The sequence below is a fragment of the Petromyzon marinus genome, chromosome 8 (genome assembly GCF_048934315.1).
Source record: "Petromyzon marinus isolate PM22_M1 ecotype Great Lakes invasive population chromosome 8, UKy_Petmar_22M1.pri1.0, whole genome shotgun sequence".
Classification (NCBI taxonomy): Eukaryota; Metazoa; Chordata; class Hyperoartia; order Petromyzontiformes; family Petromyzontidae; genus Petromyzon; species Petromyzon marinus.
In genome coordinates, this window is record NC_133674.1 from 10,799,000 (window position 1) to 10,820,500 (window position 21,501).

Genomic DNA, 21,501 nt, shown 5'->3' on the forward strand with positions numbered 1-21,501 from the left:
ATGGGTACAAACTTAGAAATCATTGGAAGGACGTTATCAACCAGTTTAAGTCATAACTGGCTGTGATGTTCGCATCCTGCCACCTTCCGATGTTAGTTGTTATTTTCAGCTCTCTGATTTGACATTAACAGGTTAAATTTCTCACATCAACACAGCCACCTCCGCGCTCCGACCTCGACGTGGCGGAGGATCTGCCATCTTACGTTAACATAGCCACCTCAGCTCGCTCGCCGTGGAGGCCGCTCTCCAATCTTACATTTGCATGCAAATTTTTACGTGGCAGCCCTTTAATTGGTGGAAACCCACTGCCAATTGCGGTCGCTGCCCATCACTTACATTAACATTAGCTGCCCCGCCCATGCTGCTGAAACTTGGGCTACGCCCATTCTAAACCTTTATAAACAGTTTGCCTTTGGAGGCGAACCCCCTTTTCCTGATTTTCGAAACGTCGTAGTTTTTGTTATTTTCTTTGAACCTATCTACGTGACTTTACCGAAAGACCCAAATAATAGGCATTGGAATGATTGATTTTGGAGTGACTGCAGTGTTTAATTTCATAAATGATGATTAAGAACGCTTGTCTGTGTTACTGCAGCCACCGGAGGAGGTGTACTCATCGGGAGACAGCATCATGATCCGCTTCCACTCGGATGACACGATTGGGAAGAAAGGCTTTCACGCACGCTACACCAGCACCAAGTTCCAAGATGCTCTGCACGCCAAAAAATGATGATCCACGCGCATGGCGAAGCCTTTATATACCTAGCCAAGCCTGTATGTAAAGGACATGATTCTGCGTCCTGTGTAAAAAAAAAAATTAAAAGAATGAAACGACAAGAAAAAAGAAAAAACAAAGAAACAAAGAAATTGTTCGGTAAATATGCATTATGTTTTATAGCAAACAAATACCAATTAAACGCAAATGGAAAGTATTTGTACAACGGAGGAGCATCGACACTTCAGGGAAGATGTAATGAAGTGGTTTAAAGTGCACTTGTGGTGCATTGAGCACATCAAGAATACTATACATCTGAGCCACACAACATGCCACTAGACTGCTTAGCAATCATTGTTCAGAAACATTTCGTCCCAAGTGTTCGGAACGTTGTTTTGACAAAGACTGTTCAAGGAGACTTGAAACTGTGGGTTTCTTATGCCCTTATTTTGCGCTTATTACGTTGTTTGTGCCCACAAGTTCACATTATCGGACTGTCATACTTTGATTTTTTGTGCGTGAAAATCTACGCAGGCTAAATATATTTGCCTTTGATGAAGGCAAAATTGTATTTTAAAGACGAAACAAATGGTGATTTTTTACCATCATTTTTATTTGTTGTTTAAGTGTTTACTTTTCAGTTTTTATTTTTTATTTTCCAGGCCAATACGACGGTAAAAAAATAATAAAAAAATGAACTCCACAAATGGTAAATAAAACCACATTTTTGTGTAAACTTCAGTATTTATACATTTTGTTGTTTTTTATTTTTTCAGTTGCATATTTGACTTAACAAGGGCATTTATTGTTTTTGTTATTGGACATGGTAACTGTCATTAAACCCCAGTAAAAAGACCATATTCTAACATTCTCTGGTGCCATTTTGTCGTGTTTCCAGTAAAAGAATGCCAGTGAGTGTATATTGAAATAATGATTTTTCTATGTACGAGCTATAACAGTTGCAAGCCTACTTTGGCACAGCTGACAATTTATTGTCTTATGTCTAAAACTGTTTGTAAGGGGTTTACAACTTTTCATTTTACATACGTCCTGAATGTAGACTTCATGTTCAAATTGAATGTCAACATATATAATGCTGGGTGTGTTTGAGTTTTAAAATCAGGACTCAAATTACATTTGAGGAAGTTTATATATATTGTTTTATATTTCATTTTTGGTTATATTTCATGGCATATTCGAAGCCCTAACTTTTTTTGTGCAAATATATGATGTCCTTGTGCAAAAAAAAATATTTTTGTAAGCACTGTAAATAAATACTTTATTTACAATATTACTCTTAAGAGTATGCAACTGAGTATACTGTTTAAGATGCGATTTCATTGAAATTAAGTACAAATATTTTTAAATTAGATTATAAATACTTAACTCAACCCACACCCACAAAAGAATATACATGTAAATCAGCTAAAGCAAAACTAGTACTGCATATAATTATTCAACTAATAATGTACGTATACCTGCATAAACAACAGGTCATATATTTCTGAGAACATCTGCAGTTGCCATGGTCTTGGGTGCCAATATCTGGTTGTGCGGTTTCACTTATTCTACTAAGTGATGTTGTTGACCCAGTTCTTTTTACGGATTTGTCGTACCACACTATCCCTTGGAACTTTATTTTGGCAAACCTGTTGACCGGTCAACATGACCAGGCGTCTGAAGATTTCATGATTGCCGGGTAAGATTTTCATGGACTCATATTTCTTACTTTTTATCTCAGTTCTGTGAAATCTGCTTCCATGGGCTGCTAACATGAAGTGATTTGCCACTCTGTGAAAGTTCCAAGGAGATTATTTGTCTCATGACACGATGCCAATAGCAGAGTTGGAATAAAGTAAAGAATACGCAATTGTTTGCATTAAAAAATATTTGCAATTTCAGTCCTGGTTGGGTAGACATCAACCTTTTATCTTTCTAGGGGACTGTGGTGGAGAGATGTTCACAGGAGGTCGTAGGTTCGATCTCGACCCTGACGCCTGTAAATTAGAAGTTTGTATTTTCTCCCCGTTGTACCTTGGATTATTCTCTGTCCTTCGCTTTTTCCCTCCACATTTAAAAACATGCGTTTAGAGTATTTGGCTGCTATCAATTTCTACTTGATAATCCACTTAATTGGGCTATCATTTGTGGCCAGGTCGCTCATGAAGAAGAGCTTCTCGAGCTCAATGGCCCTCCCTCTTAAAATAAAACGTTGATAGTTTTAGTTTAGTTTATAGGGTTTAACACGTAGGCTTTCGCGACCAATGTCATTCAATAATCGAGGTTTTTTTGGGTTACATCGCGTAAATATATAAATATGTCGTTAAAACCCGCCACCAACCGACACAGCCAACTAGTAAGGGTTGTCACGTAAACAGAACGTGCCAATTCGTCAATTGTACAGCACACCAGTGTGTTGGAGAGCCAAGTCACAACATTTACAAACTGAGTACAACGTTTCGCCAGCAATTACAACTAGCTTCAATTACTTACAACTAGTTACAACTAGCTTAGTTTATAGGGTTTACAATTTTGGTAACATTGCCAGAACACAAAAATGGTTGTGTATATAGACTGGCCCCCTACCATAGGTATGTGGAATGTTCACACTTGCCTCGGGGTCATAAACAATGACAAGGCCTCTCACTCATTTGAACAGGAAGACACATTGGCTTTTGGAAACCCTGGTAAATCAAGTGGTTATACTATGAACTCGATGGCCTCCACCATGGGAATGTGGACTTTACAGCAGGGACTATATGGCTATAAATGGATGTACCACACCCAGCTCACTTGAGTAGACAATGACTTGACTGAAACGCCTTGACTGCCAGGTGTGCGGGAGATCATTCCTGTGAAGAGATACATTCACATGTCTTCACTTACGCTGATGGTAAGTAATCAAGGCAAGAAGAGCACAAAGATAGAACGGTTTCTAATAATTTATTCATACAGGAAAGTCTGACGAGCCCTACGACTTTCGTAGTAAGGCCTTGCAATGGATATTTTGCAAATTCATAAAGGCGGCCAGCAGATGGCAGTGCAATAGCAATGAATCCGTAGAGCTTCAAGCGTTATTCCCTCCATGTGTGGATGTTCTCTCGAGGTAGCCTGGTTTCCACAAACAAAACATGAATGGAAGTGGTCAAACATCCCAATGCAGGAGCCCTCCTCGAAATCTTGAGACTGCGAGGCTTTTCTGGAAAAGTAAAGATTATATGCATTACGGTATACAAATTGGAGTCAAGGAGTTTACCCCCACGCACCCTTAACATCGACATTTGTGTATTCCCTTCTGGCACCCTGCGGCCTATAGCACATGCTGGTCATTGCGTGATGCACCAACCCCATCTTCAACACGCTGGTTTTACAAGATTCTTCACCATTTATATATGGCTGGTCGCACAATATAGATGACATTGAATACTGTATTGCCTTCCGTTTTTTTATTGAAACGAATACACGTCGATGGTCAAACTCACGAGAGGTAATTAAAACGGCAAATTAAATGGACTCCGTGGTCTATTGTCGTGGTTTGAGTAGTAGAATGGGCACCGTAATGAACTCGGGTGAGGGACTCACGATTTGAGATCTTTATAAAAGCACTCCCGACTACAGTGAGAGTCAAGGGCTAGTATGTGCATCCATCAGCAGCAACTCTGGAGCAAGGGGGCGGCGGGGCGGGGGGGTCAGCTCACGGGCCGAGAGGCACAGGGGACTTTTAAGTGCATTGGGTGAGCAACCACACGTTAGCACGCACCTTGGCGTCATTCAAGGTTGGTGCGGTGGCGAGATAGTAACTCCCTCGCCTCGTGTGCAGGAGGAGGTGGGTTCGATACCTCGACCTCTGACCCCTGTCTTCGTCTCTCTCTCTCCCCAGTGATCGCGTGGATTTTTCTCCGGGAACTCTGGTGTTTCCCTCCACATTTAGAAACATGCCTTGAGTTTTTTGGCTGCTATAAATTTCCACGTGATAGGCCACTTCGTTGGGTGATCATTTGTGGCCAGGTGGCTTCTGAAAAAGAGCCGTGTAGTCCAGTGGGTGACCGAGTATGCCAGGTTTAGAATAATGTGGCCAATATTGTCGCCGTGACTTTGTGACGGTTGTTTCGAAATGGGATAGCATGTGAAGTCACGGGCTGGATGTTATACGTATTGAAAATAACTGACTCGGATAATTATATCCACTCCTGATTTTAGTTTTCGCCAGCCAACATTTTCACGTTGAAGTTGGTCTCTCATGAAAGGTTGTAAGAGAACGAGGGAAACATAAGTCAGGATAACTTGAGGCATACACTATACAATTGAGTATTTTCGTAATTTGGTATAGTTTGGGCGGTTTTTAAATGCATTTAATTGACGATTTATTTTCTTTAAGGACGAAGGAATAATATGGATTTGCATTTCATTACTCTAATTAGAAGCGTCCCAATGATGACACTTGCTCCTGATTTGAAGCTCATGCCACGGGTTCCTGGTTGATTTTCAATGACAGGGCAACAGGAAACCTTTAAATACTGGTTCTGTGGAGAACTTGGCCTCTACCCTGAAGGCCTCATGTTCTGGCGCTGGTCACACTTAGAGTGAAACCAACCGATCAGGTTTTTGACGACGCAATCTTTATGCATTGAATGAAGTCGGCGCTGTTGTTTCCACAGCTCTCTGAGATATATTATCTTTCGTTTCGTTTAACATTTTATTTAAAAAAAATCACGCGAGAATACATCAGTTGCATCGCCTGCTCCAAAAGGTACTTGAAGTTAAAATATCTTTAATTGATGTTTCAATTAATGGGAATTGAGGAATATATATTTTTTATGCCGGTGAAGTCTGGCCACAAGAATCTGGACGAGTCACGTGAACAGATTACGTATATACTCTTTGTTTTTTTTCGGTAAAGTCACGTAGGTAAAATAAAAGTCATTTAATTTAGTTGTTTTATTTCATTTTACCTACGTGACTTTACCGAAAAAAAACAAAGAGTATGAATCCTTGCAGTCACGAAAGCTTCAAATCTAGAAATTAGATTACGTACATGTATGAAAACAAATATCAGTTCTTACACATCCAAATCTAGCCATATATTGTGAGCAGAAGAATCGATAATAATCAATTAATAATTGCATCGTTACAATGAGGTAACACTAATTGCATCATTGAAGTTTCCCTGGCGAGACAGTCTATGAATCGGCAGATCTTTTCAGGATAGAAACCGGAAAGAGTCCGGATACTGTGTTGTTCCGTCTCATGTGTGTGTGAGCCAGGTAGCCGCAACACTGAACAACAAATAACAGCCTCCCGTCCTCAGCGGTTCTATGACCCGCGATCGCCATTAGATTTATGAATGAAATGTATTTCTCGCTGCGGTGCGTGTAGCACCTCCTAGCGGCTACAGGATTTCACGTGAACCGATTACAACATTAATCGAACACAAACGATTCGTGATTTCATGCACAAGGACTGATTTAATTCCATGCCCCGTCCACCCCAACCTGTCGTGTCCGGGTGCATTTAGCTCATCCGGTGACGAGGATACCCTTGAATTTTAAACACGTTCCAATGGAATGAATAACATACCTGTACATTAAATCCTTATTGTATATATATAAAAAAAAGTCACCACCTTCGTCAGTGCCTTGTACCATAAATGATATTCAGATTGTGTACTTGCGGCAAATGTTACATTGGCGAGACGAGTCGCAAACATTAGTCCACGACTTGTAGAGCAACACAGACATTAAATACTCACACTCAATTATTTACGGTTGCAGATACGCATGTTAGGAAGGGAACACAATTTCATTCGATAAAGTTAAAGTCCTAAGTAAAGCTAATCATTACTGCCGAAGATTAATTAGAGAATCAATAGAGATTGAGAAAAAAAACAATACATGTATCCGAGCAAATGGCTTTAAAGTGAGTGTGGCCTGGAAACAAATTATAATAAATAATAATCTTGATGACACGGAAATGTAATTGGCTATATTAAATAACAAAATAACACTTAATTCAAAATACCAATCTGAACCTCTTCTATCACCCTTATGACAAAATCCGGTGAATGCTTAAATAGAATCACAATAGCATTAAAATTCCAGTTTCATTACGAACACAATACACCTTAACATAATTAAGGATAGTCTTATTTTAACCAATCGCTAAATACAGTATATGCACGGAAATACATTAACCTCACATGCCAGCCATAACCAATCGACTAGCAATTGACTAATTATTAAAATGACATTCCACGTGCATTGTCGTGGCAATGCACTCATGCCATCTACTTTAGGACTCGGATCGAGATCTGGGGTCCAGTTCACAACGTGACGATGCCGGATGTAATCTCCAACGAAAACGTGACCGGACCATTTCAATGTTGTGAGATTATTCTCCAACACACCGGTAGTGCTTAAGTACTGTAGTGCTATTGTATATTTGGCACGTTTGATTCCAATTGATACTTTTATTAATTGTCTGCGTCAGGTGGAAGGAGGGTTGACGACACATGTTGCGAGCTTAAGAATTGATATTCATTGATGACTTGTTGCATTTTCACACCTCTAATTGAAATGCGGACATTCTGAAGAAAGTTTTAATTGGAATAAACTTGAATCAACAAGTGAGGTGTTTCCATGAGGTGACGTTGAGCGGTACATATTTAAACAACCGAACATTGATTCATAAATTAATGTAAATGTAATGATAAAAGTGGTGAGTAATTTTATTTATTTTTGTACCGCACTGCTCAGTCACTTTTGAAACTTACCATTTTAACATTTATACTATTGACAAGCATAATTCCTAATATGCACAGAAAACGACTTGCATGAGTAATGAATCTGTGGGTGACTGGAGTGTAAATCTATGGTAAAACTCCTCATCTGATCTCATTGTGGGGTGCTATTAGTAGACGCAATCACATGTGTCGATCCAGTTAAATATTCTTCCATGCAAGCGGTAAAGTGCAGATAAACAAGGCGAATATGAGAATAGGGTCTTCCCCTTTTATCTGGTAACAAAACAGGTGTTAAGTTTTTAAAACACCAAACTGAAACCTTTTACAAGGAATCATGTCTGCATTAACCACAATACTTGTGGTCAGAATGCAAACAAAAAAAATACTCTGAGAATATATGCATTGTCTTTGAAACTGATTGGTCCACACCAGAGTATGTTTTTTGTTTGCATTTTGACCACAAGTATTGTGTTAATACAGACATGATTCCTTGTAAAAGGTTTCAGTTTGGTGTTTTAACAACTTAACACCTGTTTTGTTGCCAAATAAAAGGGGGAAAACCCATGCTCATATTTTGGTACTGGCAAAGGAGGTCCCATGATGTAAGGCTAATATGATTAACCTGCCACAACTGTGTCACTCTTATCCACGCAAAGGCTTGAATAGGACGAAATTGTCACAGGGAGACGAGGCTTTCCATGGATTAAATTGAGAATGTATACAGATAATTGGGAGTTTCATTGAGTATGTTATGTCCACTTAAAAGGTTACAGCAGTGATTTTACTGCAGTTGAAGGTATCATAGAAATGATACATTTGATCATTATTACCCTCTACTAAATGTTGTGGTCCTGCAGTCATGTGATTCAACAGGGCCAATCACACAAGCAGACCCTGTGAGTATGACTTTTGCACCACATGAATTAATCATCATGGGGAGAGTAGTGGAATATAAAATGTAGTATTAAACTGAGGAAATCGCCCTCCAAATCTCTTGCTGTATGACAGCAGCCGATGGATAAGATTTTACGCATGAAGCTCACTTTGAGAGCAACTTATTTTGAAGACACCGAGGATATTGAAGAAAATGTGATTGACTTTCCATCTGAATACTTTGTGATTTGATTCCAGAAGCTGTGTAATCGCTAATAGTTAGTGCACTGGTATGGAAGGAGGCTGCTATAAAGGGGACCCATGTTACAAACTTAAAGTAAATTCTTACAAATGTCATTAATTATGTAAACCTTTGAAGTGAACCTTATAGGTTTGTTTTCAATGTATCTTAAAGCTCACATCAAATTCTCGAAGTTTGTACCAAATTCCACAATCCATACGTACACGTTCACCTACAGCCATGGTTAAGCCGCACATATGGACACAGATCCGGTCTTATTCAGGTACAACCCCGGGTAGATGGGCTGCGTAAACGAGTGCTGAAACGAGTGCAGGAGAGCCAAGGTTTCGCCACAGAAAAACGACACCATCCCCGTGTCGCAGTCAACGTGAACCACGACCCTCCGCATGGGAACTGGGACAGACACGGGCGACTCCACGCCTGCGTGGAACGCGGTGTACTCGGAGTTGCACTTCCTCACGCACCACGACGCGTCGTTCTCGCCGAGGAGACCGGTGCGACCCTCCGCTCGCCGCGGGATCGTCCCGTAGGCCACGCCGATGCGGCAGAACGACGCGGACTCGACGTCCACCTCCCAGTAGTGGCGGCCCGACGGGAAGTTCTCGGAGCACAGCGCTTGCGTGCACACTCCGTCGAAGCGCGCGGGATGGGCTGCCAAGTTCTGCGCGTCCCAGCTGTAGGTGACCGTCTTGTGATCATGGGACACGCGGAGCCACTTGGAGGCGGAGTTCGCGTCCACGGTAGGTGAACACCTTCCTGCAATGAACAAGACGCTCGCGCGAGTTAGTCTCAGCAGTTGCCTTGGGACTGTTCATTCATTTCGCGTCCATCGTACAAACTTAGAGCATCGGCGAACATTTGTGGGCGCGTGCCCGTGCACGTTCACGGCGCTTCAATTGTTGGCTGTGCACGGCTCCTCTAACGGACGACACTGGAGCGGGCGAGTGAGGCAACGTATTCCCTTCACGGCACACGCAAGTTTGTTTTCTTGGGCCTGGTGGAGAGATTTGCCGACATCTGTATGGAGGCGGTTCGGGACATCGCTAGATTGCCCGTAGGTCCTCTGACCCTGACCGAAGAGACATGGGTCCGCTTACTACTGATGTTATTTAGCGACTTCGGTTGTGATAATTGCTGTTGTCACTTGACGTTGTCGTTGCGGCTTTCACCGCCAGTGTCACCAGTTGCTGTTATGACTTCTGCAGCACTTAGTTGAGATAAACGATGTCAAACCACAGTTGTCTCATTGTTGATTGTAAGAACATTACTAAGAATGACTTGGAGAAGCTAACCAGTAGTTAACCATTAGTTTGCTTGTATTGAAGCTGTGCTGCTGAAATGATGCACTTCTCGAAGGCTCACGGGCCATTGGGTTGTGTAAAACAAAAAAATACTTTCACTTTTTTTCACGTGGCCAAACTAATATATGGAGGAGACTCACGCGAGGTGGCCATCATGACGCGGAATCGCGCGGAGTTTTCCTTTGCGATCGCGAAGACGGCCATGAAACGCAGGCACGCGTCCCCGCCGCCGTCCACGAAGCGTCGCAGCAGATACTCGGAGCGCTCCGTGCGGTCGCTGATGGAGGCCGCCTTCCTGTGCACCTGGTGCGAGATGAGCTTGCGGCTCAGCAGCTCGTTGAGGAGGCACGGGGGGTCGCTGCAGATCAGCCGCCTGAGCTCGGACATGTTGCGGTCCATCGCCTCCCACACCGTGCCCATGGCGATCTCCTCCGCCTTCTTCTCCCTGATGCGGGTGCTGATGCTCCTCCGCAGAGTGGAGATGCCCATGCTGGGGGTCAGGGACTGTGCACAAAGTGGAGCGCGGTATTGTTCAATTGCCCGCAAATTACATCATTGGGATTACACGTAGCAATGAACACCACCACCACCCCCCCCCGTCCCCCGTGCTCGACTAATGTCACATGTATTATGCCAGGTGCAGTCACTGTGTGCCCCACAGGGACAGCTGCCACTGGGGGAGTATCCCTTTCAAATGTTATCTCCCGTGTAACGCGCCCTTGAGACGCCCCAGAGTAAATGGCGCTATGTGTAGAAAATTGTCAATATCTTCGTAAAAAATATTATTAATAACATGGTCATTATTTCAATTAAAAATAATAAAGTCAACATTGAGATCGATAATAATTTAATCATCAAGTTCATAATATATAACAGTTGTTACGATCGTCATTGTGAATATAAAATAATGGTCGTAACGATCACTGTCAATGTCATCAATATCATTAAGACACTGTCGGTGAACACAATACGATTATTGTAAAACAATACCATTATCCTTAACATTTCCACGGTCATTATTATCCATACCAGTAATTATAACGAATCCGATCAATGTTGAGATCGTTTATTAAAAATATCATCAAGAACATATAATTCATTACCATAGACATCATGGTCGTAACCATTGTCATCTATATCATGATTAGAAATAACATCTTTATCACCGTAATCACTGTGGCCATGTGGTTAAAGCACTCGTCTCGTAATCACGACCATGCAACTTCGATGCTAAGTCTGAAGGCCAGACTTAGCGTCGTGTTCTCTCCGGGGTTGAAATATTCAGTGCCACTTCATGCAAAGTCAAACAGTGCTGGTACTATTGATGCGAGTTCGCCTACCACTCGGTCTTCAGTCAAAGTGAGGGAGACGTCGTCTTTGTCAGCTTCCATGGTGAAGTTCAAATCCGAGTCGTCGAAGCTTCGGACAAACACTCTTCTCTCGGGATCATCAATCTCCACTTGGTTCTTTACAGGAGGTTGCGAGGGTGTTTTACCTAAAGAAACAAACACATGAACCAACATGCACCTACACGCGCATGCACGCTTGTAAACACGTACGCATATCCCCTATGTATGCCGTATATGGGTTGTAACAATTCTTGGGCTCACACTTGTAATGATTCACTGTTACGTTTTGTGAGAGAACGGCCCACGGAAGCAGATATTGCAGAGTTACCGCTGAGATCCTACGCTCTAAGATGTTTTGTCACGTGATAGAACACAATATAAATGCAAGTTCATCCCTGCAAGTGACATCTGGTACACATAATAGAAGACAACACCTTTCCACCTGCCCTGCCACTGAGAATAATTTTGGTCACATGACACTCAAACTGATATTTTTAATTCTCAAAATTAGCAGTAGTGAAGTTGCTGCACATAAGAACCATTTTTAACCACGGGCGGCTGAAATTTGTATTAAAATCCATAATTTTAAATATTTAAATTTATCTTAAACTTTAGATAGTTTTTTTTTTAAACCCACAACCCTAGCAAGGTTAGCTGAGTTCTCTGACCCATGAACCACCTTGCCACATCGTAGGCACGTGTCTGCAGGATAAGAGATGCTAGTATTTTGTTTGAGTGTATTCTTGAAGTTGCAAGAGGTCACGCTTACCGCACACACACTGCCCGTTCCTCTTTCTACAGATGTAGAGCACGGCTGCACTGCTTGCGAGCACAGCAATGCCCACTATCACGAGCACCAGCACCATGAAGTAGTTGTCCCCGTCGTCTGCGTGCACACAAACACCGAACAAGACACAGGTTTCCTCTGCTCCAATCAACGCTGTCTATCCCGCCCCTGTATTCCACACATCCAGGTGATGTTTACGCTCGTACATCTAAGGATAAGAATTGTGAATTATGAAGTGCTTACGTACAAATCGTACAACAGTGCTGTCACAATTCACGAAACGTGAGACATGGGGAAACAATTATACAATAATAACAATGAAACAAAAAAGCAACCAGGTGGGACAGCAAACGACAGGCTTTTTCGCAACCTCCAGCTGTGTGAGGGCACCTGAAATCCAAAACACCATCGGTTCTCATAGTGAAACCAGACGCAACAGGATTTTACGACCGGTCCCAATATCCAACATCAACATTCATCCACCCCAACCGTGCTGATGATCACATCGCACAAAAACACCGCCCCAGCAGTCCCGGTCACGGCTCGAACAGGCTCTGGGTTAGCCAGGCACCACTGCAGCACCGTTAGAGCAGGCCCCGATCACCTGGAGGTTCCTGTACACGTCTCGACTGTTGTTGAATCCGAGACAATTCTGTTGGCCAAGGAAAGTCCGTTGTGTAAAGCACCCAGCATCCGATCCGAGTCCAAACGATAACCCCTCAGTAAGGATGGCCTGAAGTTTTAATGCCGAGTGTTCCTCTATCCAAAATTGAGCTTACCTGCGAGCTCACAGACAAACTCAGCTTCGCGATAGCCATCGGCACACTTGCAAACTGTGTCTGTCGAGGATGTGCACCCTTGTTCCACCACCTCATCTGCACGCACGGATAAATTTAGAATGATTGACTGTTGTTCAGCGTATACTAGGGAAGTAACGATGCATCGGTTAACATTCTAGTGATGCTCATCGTCATTATCATCGTAGTGTTTTATAGCAATACGATACGATGTGGATTGATAGAGAATGCAAATGCAACTCAAGATCCTGTCCAAAAAAATGCGTTTTAAGAATCAATGGGATTGATGAAGGATTGTCTGCAGATGTGAAGTAAGAAAGTTGGGTAAAGCAGGGTGCTGGGAAATACAAGTACAGCGATAATCAATATATGTGGACGGATGGAAATGGTCAGTCATGGAAAGAGCAGAAGAGGACGATTCTGGATATAAGAAGAGAGATTGAGTCAGCGATGTAGATGGCCAGAGGAAGGGAGGCCCCAACAGTGGGAATGAGTAAACTAAACAATAAACTCGACTATACATTAAAGATAAACTAATCTTAAACTAAACTTTTGATTTTACCAGGTAAGCCCATTGAGGTATATAGCTCTTTTTCAGAAGCGACCTGGTCACAATTAATAGCCCAATGAAGTCGCTTATCACGTCGAAATTTATAGCAGCCAAACATACTCTACACGGATGTTTCTAAATGTGGAGGGGAAAAATCCAACCAGAGAACCCAGAGAAAAATCCACGCGACCTCCTGTATACCGGGGGAGGTAGTTAACGTCTCATCACCGTGGCACGATTGCGAGTGGGAAAGGAGCGACCACCCATTGGTTGTAGGACACGGGGAACTCAATGTACAAGTGCGGCCGAGTACTTGTGGGGCAGAGACTGCAGATGCTGCACGCCTCGTCGTGATTGGCCATGTCAGTGTAGAAGTTCTCTTCACACGACGAGCAGACGGGAGCTCCACCGTCAACCGTGCAGTCGGCAGCCTTGAATGTTCCTGCCCCACATGACAAATACGAACAAGCAATTCACATCTTGATTTGAAGCTTTCGTGCCTGCAGGAATCCATACTCTTTGGTTCTTTCGGTAAAGTCACGTAGATAGAAAATTAATAGATCATGACGTTTCGATCGCAACACAAGCAACCGTCATCAGGCGAGACAAACACAGCAGGAGAACTGCTGACGCAGTTGCGTCACAGCAGAACTGCAATTAACACTCCAACAATGACTGTGTATTACAGGTTGAATCAAGGCATCGATTCATCAATTAATACTGTATCCATATTTAAGCTTTTGATACGTATATATGTATGGTGAACTTCTTTCGCATCGCACATAGCGAACTGCTAATCGGAGGTGCGGGGGAAGGACAACAAACGTGGGATTGTGCATGCAGTGGTTCAATATATGGTCCATAGTTTGGGTTCCGTGGCCAAATTCACATCACTGTGGCCAGGGGCGGAGCCAGGGGGGTGAGAGAGGTGACATTTTGCGTATAAATGTACGACAAGCTGTCTGGCGGACTCCGTGCAACTGCATTGTGAGAGTGTGTCGCCAACCGATGGCGTCTAGTTCAACAGCCTGGCTCTCTCTAATCATTCTTGAAATTAAAATTTGTTGAATGTCACCCCGGCCTGAAATCCTGGCTCCGCCCCTGACTGTGGCTTGTCTTGAATGAATGAAGGAGATGCATGCATCGGCCTGTTGATGTTCTTATCAGGTCGATGGTTACACCAGAGTCTTCGAGGAATGTCAAAGCCAAGAGGTGCGATGTTTGGGTCTTGAACGAGGCGTTTATTCTTGACTTGCGAGACGATCTACACGGCAGACCACTTGTACTTGTTACATTGTGATGGTGCAAGGACGTAGCCTTGCCGAGGCTATTGCTCATAGTTCTCACGATGTTGTGTTTACCAACGAAATGTCCCTTGAACGTAAGGTTACTGAGCATCACGTCGATTCGGTGAACAGTAGAATGGCATTCGATGGTTTTGGCCAACTTCATCAACAGGCCATGATGATGCAAAACAGTGTCATAGGCAGCAGAGAGGTCAATGATTTCTCTGTCAGTTTTCTGTTTACATGTAAAGTTCTAGAATAGAACAGTTCATCCAGGCGAATATTGAGATACAATGCCATTGATATAAAATATATATCTCCTAGCTGTAGCAGTAATAGTAGCGGCAGCCTTTGTAGGAGCATTAAGAGCTGTAATAGCAGTAATAGTAATAAAGTAATACGCGAGCCATCGAACAAAGAAGGTCACTACATCGCGCGCTTACAGCTGCGCTTCTGAGGACGTCTGGGACGCTCTTCTTTTCGATATTAGGAAGCCACTGGAGCTATGCACTTTTAAATTTAGATTTCAAACTCACTTATTTAGACCTGCTTTTTGTGTTTAGTTTGTTGTCCTCCCCCCGCACCTACGATTACAATGCTTGGCTACGTACGGTGCGAAAGAAGTTCCACATACGTGCATACAGTAGCGGCAGCGGCAAATGAACTCGTCTCTTTGCATTGTGTTTGTGCACTGTTACATATTTTGTACTACATTTCTTGTCCTATCCCCCTTTTTTTGCGATCACGTTGCGTACGCTCTCAGAGGAGATCGGGTCCCAAAACGTTGGAATTTTGTAATTCGAGGCGACTTGAGCAGCGGGCGACTGATAAATAACTGTCGAGTGCAATAGGACAGCGGAATCGCATTCGGAATGCATCGGTGAGTGCTGGGCTGTTGCGATGCCCACTCGCGGCCGTGCCAGCTCACCGCCTGCGTTGAATCTTGTTGACTCGTGGCTGGGCCATCCTCTGGGGGCCCACTTAACTCACCGTTCAGCTCAGATACGCTACTTCGAGGAGCTAGAATCTTGAAACGTTTGGGGGGGGGGGGGGGGGGGTGGGAGGGGGTTATTGACAATGACTAGTGTTGCAGCAGAGGTAAATGATGTTGTGTTTCCACATGAACGGTACCTGCACTGCACAGCTGGCAGCACGAGCCGGTGTCCGTGCGGTACTGTGTCGGAGGACACGCTGAAGCCTGCCACGTCACCTGAAAACACGAAAACTTGAAAATGACAATCGTGTAAAATAAACGTTAAGGGTTGAAATTAGGTAAAAAGCCACGTATGTTAAACAGGAAGAATACAAACTATCAGTTCTATGTGGAGGTTGTCGAGCCGAGGGGATTGGACAGGGGGCGGCAATCAAAATAATAAGAGACGTTTGTCGGAATCAGTATTTTAAGAGCCGCAGGACACGTGAATAACGTCACGAAGCAGTCGTTAAAGAGCCACATGTGGCTCCGGAACAGCAGGTCGCCTTCCACATGGGATAGGACATGAGGCAACTTAGTTTAACATACGACAGATGCAGTTTGAATCATCTAACATCCCTGCGCTGAGAAATGTATATTTAATTGTTTTAAATCCTGGGTTTGAAACCAAAGTTTCAGCCAACCATGACAAGCTGGGTTCTCAAGTGTTTTGTGTTAATCGTTTCAACCTGATCACGAACAACGGCACAACAACGATTTATACTCTGGCTTTCACTTATTTTGGCTAGATTTCAGCTCTGAGAAAATACATTTGCTTGAATGTGATGTGTGAAGGCCACGTCTCTGTAGCCGGGCAGGAGCGAGAGTCTGGAGACCACTCAGTACGAGATCACGCAACACTAACAACAGCAATGTTGTCATCATTTAATCATTATCGGTCCATTACCGTGAGCATTTCACCTTGTAAAGTAGATCCCACGGAAGGAGAAAGGAGGAAGCAACAAGAGTGGCATCCATACAAGCACAGCACTTGACACAGGGAGACAAAGTGAAAGACCGAGAAACAGAGAGGGAAACAGCAAGACACGCAGAGAAATGGAGACAGTGAAAGACACAGAAAAACACAGACAGAGAAATATACCAGGACGCAGAGAGACAGAAAGATACACGGAGATTGCAAGATGACAGAGACATAGTGACACATAAATACTAAGGCAGACACTGAGACATACACAAATAGACGTAGAAACACAGAGCGAGAGAAACATTGGGTGCGTGATTGTATGGTGACTCATTTTTTCTTGATGCTTTACAAATTTGACCTTTTCCCATAAAGTCACGTACTCTTAATCTCGCGTATATTCGCATACTTATGAACGAGTTAGGTTCCATAGGCCTGTTCGGAAGTTGATTTGTTCGTAAATCCAAATTTACCCCTGTCGATTCCAAACCCAGCTCAACACGTGGAATGGCTTTAAAAGTTGTATAATCTCCTGCAGATGTAGATGCTACTGGTTCTTCACGTTCTGCATATGTAGATGCCACTAGTTCTTCACGTTCTGCATATGTAGATTCCACTGGTTCTTCACGTTCTGCAGATGTAGATGTCACTGGTTCTTCACATTGTGTATATGTAGATGCCACTGGTTCTTCACGTTCTGCAGATGTAGATGCTACTGGTTCTTCACGTTCTGCATATGTAGATTCCACTGGTTCTTCACGTTCTGCAGATGTAGATGTCACTGGTTCTTCACGTTCTGCATATGTAGATGTCACTGGTTCTTCACGTTCTGCAGATGTAGATGCCACTGGTTCTTCACATTGTGTATATGTAGATGCCACCACCGCCATCTATGTGGCGGTTGAATTTACAACTCTCGGTCTGAACAGGCAACTGGACATATGAACAGGTTTGTTCGCATCTCTGAAATTTCGTAAGTCCAATGTTTGTAGTAGAGGAGTCCCTGTATTTCTAAACTACGGTGAAGCATCTCATAAGGGGCCGTACATAAATGACGTCATGCACCTGGGGGGGGGGGGGTCAGACCTTTGTGACGATGTGTGACGAGGGGGGGGGGGGTGAGAAATGTGACGTCACATCAAAATGCGCAACTTTAAATAAACACGTTCTACTTCATTAAATAGACTTTTTAATAAATGTTTTCTCCTACAACATCAGAGTGCAGCGGCACATTAAATACGCACTACAATGACAATAGTTTAAAGCGATTTGAAGCATGTTTCATTTTGGGGGGGGGGGGGCAGAGCTTTGTGACGTCATATTTGAGGGGGGGTCTGACTTTTTGTGACGCCGTGTGACGAGGGGGGGGGGGTCAAAAATCGTCAAAAATCGCGTGACGTCATTTATGGACCGCCCCTAGCCTGTAAACCAGTCTGTGCTTTAGAGGCCGTCCATAAATGACGTCACACACCTGGGGGGGGGAGGCGGGTCAGACATTTGTGACGATGTGTGACGATGTGTGACGAGGGGGGGGGGGGGTTGAGAAGTGTGACGTCACGTAAAATGCGCAACTTTAAATAAATATAAACAATATAATTGTTATAACAACACTAATTTTGATACGTTTTCATTATTAACTATTTGATTATTTAAGTTGACTAAGGTCACCTTTTATTTATTCCATGAAGGAGCATTTTGCTTCTCCGTGGGAGAATGGAGAAGCATACATTTTGTTAAAATGTTTAATGATTGTTATTAAACATTTCTATTTTAATGATTCTACCAGGGCTTTTCATTCTGTGGAATGAATATGTGATTGTTATCCATGTTGCTTCGTTCTACTACAAAGTTTCAAGTATTTAAGTTATAATTACTTTTAATATTTTTTATAAATAATAATAAGAGAATTTCAATATAATATTCTGAACATCTGCAGTTTTAGTTAAACGTTGAATATGTTCAAGTGAATGTTATGCTAAATTTCAGCCTTCCAACGCCTCCTTTTTAATACGTGTTTTCTCCTACAACATCAGAGTGCAGCGCCACATTAAATACGCACTACAATGACAATAGTTTAAAGTGATTTGAAACATCTTTTATTTTGAAAATGGAAAAATGTTTTTTGGGGGGGGGGGGGCAGAGCTTTGTGACGTCATATTTGAGGGGGGTCTGACTTTATGTGACGCCGTGTGACGAGGGGGAGAGGGGGGGGTCAAAAATCGGCCAAAATCGCGTGACGTCATTTATGGACGGCCCCTTATTCGTATCCGAGTAACCTGTGTGTGGATGGCTTAACTTACATTTGATAAAGTTGTTCAAATATCTGAACTTTTCACACACATCCGTTATCCCTCAATGTACAGGGTGCTTCAAAAAAAATGTTAGCCCGTATATTGCACTATCGTTTTTAATGAAAAAAGAATGGATAGTACACCGTAACAAGATGACAAATGTATGGCAATAGTTGGAACTTGTTCACCAACGTTGTCAACGCGTGGCCTGGGATCTTCTTCAGGTGGTCTCCAGAGCCCCGAGGCACCTTTCTTGTGGCATTGGTCCAAAATTCCCGGAAGTGTTAACATTTTTTTGAAGCAGCCCGCATTTACCAGAGAAATGAAAGCTTCGGGTTCTGACGGCTCCTCTTTTGCAGGAGGGCTCCTTGAATTTGGTAAGTGTGGCGAAAACTGCATGGGCGTTTGTCAAGGTGGGAGTAAATGGGAGCACATGAAGAGGATAGACCCCGAAGTCTCCACAGATATTCTTTGGTTCTTCGGTAAAGTCACGTAGGTAGAAAAAAAAAGTCTACACAGATTTCACACGTGTTAGGATGCCGCCACCTCGCCACCTTGCAGCCCAAGCCACAGCGTGTAAACGTGTGTGTACTTAACACGTAAAATCGTACGGCACACGCACAGACATCGCGTACATAGTTTAACATTTACAGCCCGTTGCCAAGTCGTCGGGAGATTACAAGGCATTCCCCACACGGTTGTTGGGCATGGTGACGGTTTAACCAACACTTTGCTAAGCTGGTCAGTGCGAGTTGATGAAGAGGGGAGGATGGGCACAACCGATGTCACTCGCTGCCGATGTTGGCTGTTGCCGGGATTCGGATCCAGGTTCATAGCACAATGCGCTAAGCACTGCCCCACATACACAGCACCCTGTAGTATATTGCATTCTGATGATTATACAGTACAGTATAATATATTCCTTTGCTAAATGGCACTCTCCGTCCGTACTCATAAGGAGCCTCTGCCACACACAAACGCTACTTACCGACAAGGTGATCAAGGTCACAGCAGCCACAACGAACACTTTCTTCATGACTTTATTAACCGAGAAGGCCCTCTTGACCGACAACTATGCAGGCAAATTCAACTAGATACACATTCACCAGTAAACTAACAGCATTAGGCTGTAGCTATCAAAGGCAGCCAACTGTTGAAAAAGTGTCGATATTTGTAATACACCGCGGAGTCAACTTAAACTTGCTGTGTGCTCGTCACCCAGGTCGTACAGTCGGCAGGGTTGGTTGTAGTTATTTATTACATAAGGTGAGCTTTGAACCTAACCTGGCATGAATGCCACGTGTATTTTTTTCACGAACCACGACTGCAGCTTCGAATACGGTCACCATTCTCATCCACGCCGACACCGTACCGCAGACGAATGAGAATCATGCTAATTTACAACAGCCCTTTGCCAATCCACTGCTGGATGAAATCTTTCGTGTCCGTCATGGGGGGGTTGTCTGATCATAACATCATTTTGCTGGTAGTGCGGATTGAGTGGGTGGGGTGGGGTGGGAAGGGATGGAGTGATCCTGGTATTAATTCCAATGACCCAGGTTTAATTTGTGGCCACACGCAACACAAGTAATTTGTGCCATTGAACCTGGCCAGAGTATCTGTTAGGTTTGTTAGGAGTACATAGTACGGCGTGTCAGTTACAACATTGTAGAGAAGAATGTGGGCGTAGTGCTAACCTTACTGTACCCCCTTTGTGTGAAGTGCAGCGTCCCAATGCTTGCTTACAGCAATGTGGATTGTGTGGCTGTGTTTTGTGGGGAGCAGTGGTTCAGTGGTTAACACGCAGTGCGAGGAACTTTGTTATCTGGGTTCGATTGCCATCCATGTATGTACAACATCAGTGGCGAGTGGTATTGCAGAGGCAAAGGTGGCCAGGCATGGACCTGGCCATACCACTGCAGCAGCATCTCGGGGGGCATTGGAGGTTCGCACCTCCGATTAGCCCGGTGGTTATGTACGGTGCGAAATAAGTTCATCATATATACATACACACCGTACACAAAATAGTGGTCACCGATTGAGGCCAGCACAGCGCATGAGGGGGTGGAGGCGGCCTGCACCACACACAGCTATCTCTTATCTTCCCCACAACCGGAAATCATTGAAGGTTGAGCTGACTTAGCGGAGGACAGATTCTGATACCACCACTTGCTGTACATACATAATGGAGGGGGGTTGAGCGCCTCCCTCCCAAGCTAAAGGGTCCACTCCTCTGCTTAATTCTTACACTGTAGCCAAGTAAATGAACTAAATGAACTAACTAAAAGTAAAAATTGTCGGTGCCAAAAAATGAGTACAATTATTATTAGTGATTGGCGTCACGGTCTTTTCCTCATACACGGGGCTTCAGCAGAATGCACAATAGACAAACGCAGATTGCCACCGTTCCTCATTCTTTTTTTGCGAGTGTTTGACATTGGCTGTGGCCCCATGAGCTTTAAACATCGTCATGCTATACAGGGTTGCACCAACCAATCACTCTTGTGTGCCAGGTAGGCCTGCCAGCTACTGCAGCCGATGGAGCTCCACACTAAATGGGCAGTTTGGAGAAGTTGCAATTTATATTTTTATTTTCACATAATAAAACAAAACTTGTAACTATAACAGTGAACATTAGTGCTGTTTATTGCGAGTT

General features: G+C 43.5%; 2 protein-coding genes across 4 annotated transcripts in view; one reads left to right on the forward strand and one right to left on the reverse strand.

The window, feature by feature from the left end:
- The window catches only part of TLL2 (tolloid like 2), a 164,319-nt gene extending 162,736 nt beyond the window's left edge, over positions 1-1,583 (forward strand). For all 3 annotated transcript variants that reach the window (XM_032949702.2, XM_032949704.2, XM_076065654.1), the window contains one exon: positions 596-1,583. In XM_032949702.2, coding sequence (XP_032805593.1) covers positions 596-730 — 135 coding nt within the window. In that variant the 3' untranslated portion in view covers positions 731-1,583. The remainder of the gene's footprint in view (positions 1-595) is intronic.
- Positions 1,584-5,444: 3,861 nt separating this feature from the next.
- On the reverse strand, positions 5,445-20,268 carry LOC116940226 (uncharacterized). Its single transcript, XM_076065655.1, has 8 exons — positions 19,834-20,268; positions 15,791-15,869; positions 13,687-13,815; positions 12,806-12,901; positions 12,009-12,125; positions 11,231-11,385; positions 10,031-10,394; positions 5,445-9,345 (listed from the first exon to the last, which is right to left on the reverse strand). Exons 1-8 carry the CDS (start codon positions 19,879-19,881, stop codon positions 8,813-8,815), a joined length of 1,521 nt encoding a protein of 506 aa, XP_075921770.1. The 5' UTR covers positions 19,882-20,268; the 3' UTR covers positions 5,445-8,812.
- Positions 20,269-21,501: the final 1,233 nt, after the last annotated feature.